This window comes from Vicia villosa, linkage group LG6 (assembly GCF_029867415.1).
Source record: "Vicia villosa cultivar HV-30 ecotype Madison, WI linkage group LG6, Vvil1.0, whole genome shotgun sequence".
Lineage (NCBI taxonomy): Eukaryota > Viridiplantae > Streptophyta > Magnoliopsida > Fabales > Fabaceae > Vicia > Vicia villosa.
This window is the reverse complement of record NC_081185.1, coordinates 51534348-51537916: the sequence shown is the minus strand read 5'-3', so window position 1 is coordinate 51537916 and position 3569 is coordinate 51534348. Positions and strand designations below refer to the sequence as shown.

The following is a 3569-nucleotide window of genomic DNA, read 5'->3' as shown; positions in this document are numbered from 1 at the left end:
CAAATAGCTTTTCACAACAAAACACCTTTGTTATCTCTCGAACTTAAAATAATAGTAACTATAGAACGGCGGTAATATCACCCAATCTCTGTGGATACGATTTAAAAATATTTGCCTTGAATATACTATTCAACAAATTGGCGCCGTTGCCGGGGATTGGCGTTTGATATTGCAAGCATTGCAATAGTTCATTGTTTTAAGTTTTGTTATTTTATTAATATTGCTTTTTCGTTTCACTTGGTTTGCTAGTTTTGTAGATTTTTGTGTATGCGAGAAAAAGCTTCCGAAGAGCAATTTCATTTTGATCCCGAAATTGAAAGAACACTCCGAAAGCTCAATAGCAAGACACAAAGAAGAAGGAAGTTAGCCCAAGAGAAGCGACAAAGAGAAGAGGCATCTACTTCTTCTAACAATCACATTGACGAAGTAGTTGTAGAGACTTTTGAAGGAGACATGGCGGGTGTTGTTCCAACCGAAATGTCCGCCAATAGTCCAAGACGTACCGCCCAATTTGCACGCAATGCTCAAGGTGGAGCAAATACGGAGATGAAGATCGGAATCCTCCAACTTGTTTATGCAATTCCATTCACCGGAATGGATCATGAGGATCCTTTCGCACATCTCACCAAATTTTATGAGATTGCGGGTTCAACGGGAGTCGATGCGGCCAATGAAGAATCATTGTTCAAGAGACTATTTCCACACTCACTACTTGGGAAAGCCAAAGAATGGTATCTTGATCAATTACCAAATGTGATGACGGATTGGAATCTATTGGAAGAAAAAATTTTAGAACGATATTTTCCTCAATCCCGATTCATGGAGGCCAAAACGGCAATTGCGGTTTTCAATCAAGGAAGCAACGAATCCTTAAATGATGCTTGGGAAAGATTCAAATCCATGCTTAGAAAATGCAAGGGTCATGGTTTTGATGATCTCACACAAATTCACATCTTCCGCAATGGACTTCAACCGGTGCACAAAACACTTTTGGATGCTACCGCGGGTGGCTCTCTAATGTCAAAAAGCGCGGAGGATGCAATAATGATAATCGATCGTATGGCACTCAATGATCTCCAAACTCAACATGATAGGAGTCCATCACAAAGGAAGCCGGGTGTTCTCGAATTAAACACCAATGATGCCATCCTTGCTCAAAACAAGATTCTCTCTCAACAAGTTGAGTTACTCACCAAGCAAATGTCGAAGCTCCCACAACAAATGAAGGAAATTCATGGGATGCAAATGACTTCTCACGTAGCAAGTTGTGAACTTTGTCAAGGTGACCATCCTACGGGGTTTTGTCCTCCTCCCAAGGGTGAAGAAGTGAATTATGTCAACAATCAAAATCAAGGTTATCAAAGGCAACCTCCACCTCACAACAATCCTTACCAAAGAAACAACCAAGGATTCCAACCTTCAAGATTCGGCAATCAACACTATCAACATCAAAGTCCTTATCAAAGTTCAAACCCACAAGGCCAAGGTCAACAATCTCAAGGCGGAAGCTCAAAGTTGGAAGATACTCTTACACAATTCATGCAAGCATCCATGGATAATCAAAGGAGTAATGAAGCGGCCATAAAGAATTTAGAAAATCAAGTGGGTCAACTTGCAAAGCAATTGTCCGAGCAACAACCGGGAGCATCCTTTTCCGCCAACACCCAAACCAATCCAAAGGAGCATTGCAAAGCCATTTTTACAAGAAGTGGGAAGGAGGTGAATAGTGGCGTAAATGAAGAGGTTATAGTGGAAGATGAGGAGGAAATAATAGTTGAAGATGAAGAAAAGGATGTGATAGTTGAAAAAGAGGGAGAAAAGAGTGAGGAGAAAATAGAGGAAGAATTAGTTGAAAAAGAGCGGAAAGAAAAAGAAGAAAGAGAGAAAAATGACAAAAAAGTGAAGAGGAATAAAAAGAGAAATGAGAATGTGAGCACAATTCCTCTCCAACATCTACCTTACCCACATGTGCAGTCAAGGAAGGAAGACGCAAGGCGCTACGCTCGATTTATGGATATATTTAAACAACTTCACATAAATATTCCATTTTCCGAAGCATTGGAGCAAATGCCCAAGTATGCAAAATTCATGAAGAAGATGCTCACAAAGAAAAAGAAGTACACGGATGAAGAGACGGTTGTGCTTGATGCTCATTGTAGTGCAATTATTCAAAAAACTCCCCCAAGAAAGGAAGCCGATCCGGGACGAGTCATTTTACCGATCACCATTGGAGGTAACTACATTAGTAATGGTTTGGTTGATTTGGGGTCTAGCATCAATTTAATACCTTTATCCGTTGTCAAGAAATTGGGGAACATTGAGATGAAACACACCAGGATAACTTTACAACTAGCCGATAAGTCTATCATTTCACCATATGGAGTTGTACAAGACATGCTGGTAAAGGTGGACAAATTTTTGTTCCCGGTTGATTTTGTGGTAGTCGACATGGAGGAGGATCGTGATGTGCCATTAATACTTGGAAGACCATTCATGAAGACCACCCGAATGATGATTGATATTGATGATGGGATTATGAAAGTGAGGGTGCAAGATAAAGAGGTAATTTTTACTCTTTTTGAGTCTATGAAGCCTCCTAAGGATGAACATGACAACTTTCGAATCGATGATGAAAAAGGAGAAATCATTGAGGTGGAGAATCAATTTCACAAGGACAAGGACAAGGCAAATCATGAGGGAAAGACTCATCACAAAAACTTTGAAGTTGGACAAATGGTGCTTGTGTGCAATTCAAGACTCAAGGTGTTTTCTAGTAAGTTAAAGTCAAAGTGGTCGGGGCCATTTGTTGTGAAAGAGGTGCGAAATTATGGAGCCATTGTGGTAGAGGACCCTAAAACACAAGAAAGCTGGACTGTAAAGGAACAAAGACTCAAAGGCTACCACGATGGATAAGCAAGCCACGGTGGTGTGTCATTTCGCTCGTCAAGCCTTGGTGCACCATCGAACCGTCGAACTCGAACGACGTTAAACAAAGCGCTTGTTGGGAGGCAACCCAACGTCGTAAGTAAATTCTATTATGCTTTTTGATTTTTGTTTTCAGAGTTATTTAGTAACTATTTTTGAAAGGAAGTGGAAGTTAAGTGTAAAAATTGGCATTTTTCAAAAATTCAAGTCTGTTTGCCCCGCAAACATTGTTTGCCCCGCAAACAGAGCACAAACAGAGAACAAGCCAATTTTGCAAAGAAAATTTCACCTGTTTGCCCCGCAAACAGGTAAGCCAATTTTGAAAAAGAAATTTTCATCAGTGATTGCCCCGCAATCATTGTTTGCCCCGCGAACGGACCAAAAACAGAAAGTAAGCCAATTTTGCAAAGAAAATTTCATCTGTTTGCCCCGCGAACAGGTGTTTGCCCCGCAAACACTTCAGTACAAAAAAAAATTCCACTTTCAAAAAAAAAAAAAAAAAAAAAAAATTAGCTTTTAATTTAACTTTTTTTTTTTTTTATCTTTTTTTTTACTTCTCTCCTCTCACTCTACCGCTCTCGTCCTCACTAAACTCATCTCCCATTCTAATACCCTATCTTCACCCACATTCCTTGGAAGCAGAG

At 40.0% G+C, this 3569-nt stretch overlaps 1 protein-coding gene across 1 annotated transcript; it reads left to right on the top strand.

Moving 5' to 3' along the window:
- The first annotated feature begins 453 nt into the window (after window positions 1-453).
- Window positions 454-2913, top strand: LOC131613657 (uncharacterized). Its single transcript, XM_058885306.1, has 4 exons — window positions 454-925; window positions 1355-1929; window positions 2098-2400; window positions 2593-2913. Exons 1-4 carry the CDS (start codon window positions 454-456, stop codon window positions 2911-2913), a joined length of 1671 nt encoding a protein of 556 aa, XP_058741289.1.
- Window positions 2914-3569: the final 656 nt, after the last annotated feature.

Bases quoted from the DNA above. Each gene is read 5' to 3' on its own strand.
- LOC131613657 (XM_058885306.1), top strand. From the start codon at position 454: ATGGCGGGTGTTGTTCCAACCGAAATGTCCGCCAATAGTCCAAGACGT. The intron at 926-1,354 runs GTTTTGATGATC...ATCAAAATCAAG, and splicing joins TAGAAAATGCAAGGGTCATG to GTTATCAAAGGCAACCTCCA. The intron at 2,401-2,592 runs GTAAAGGTGGAC...GAGTCTATGAAG, and splicing joins GAGTTGTACAAGACATGCTG to CCTCCTAAGGATGAACATGA.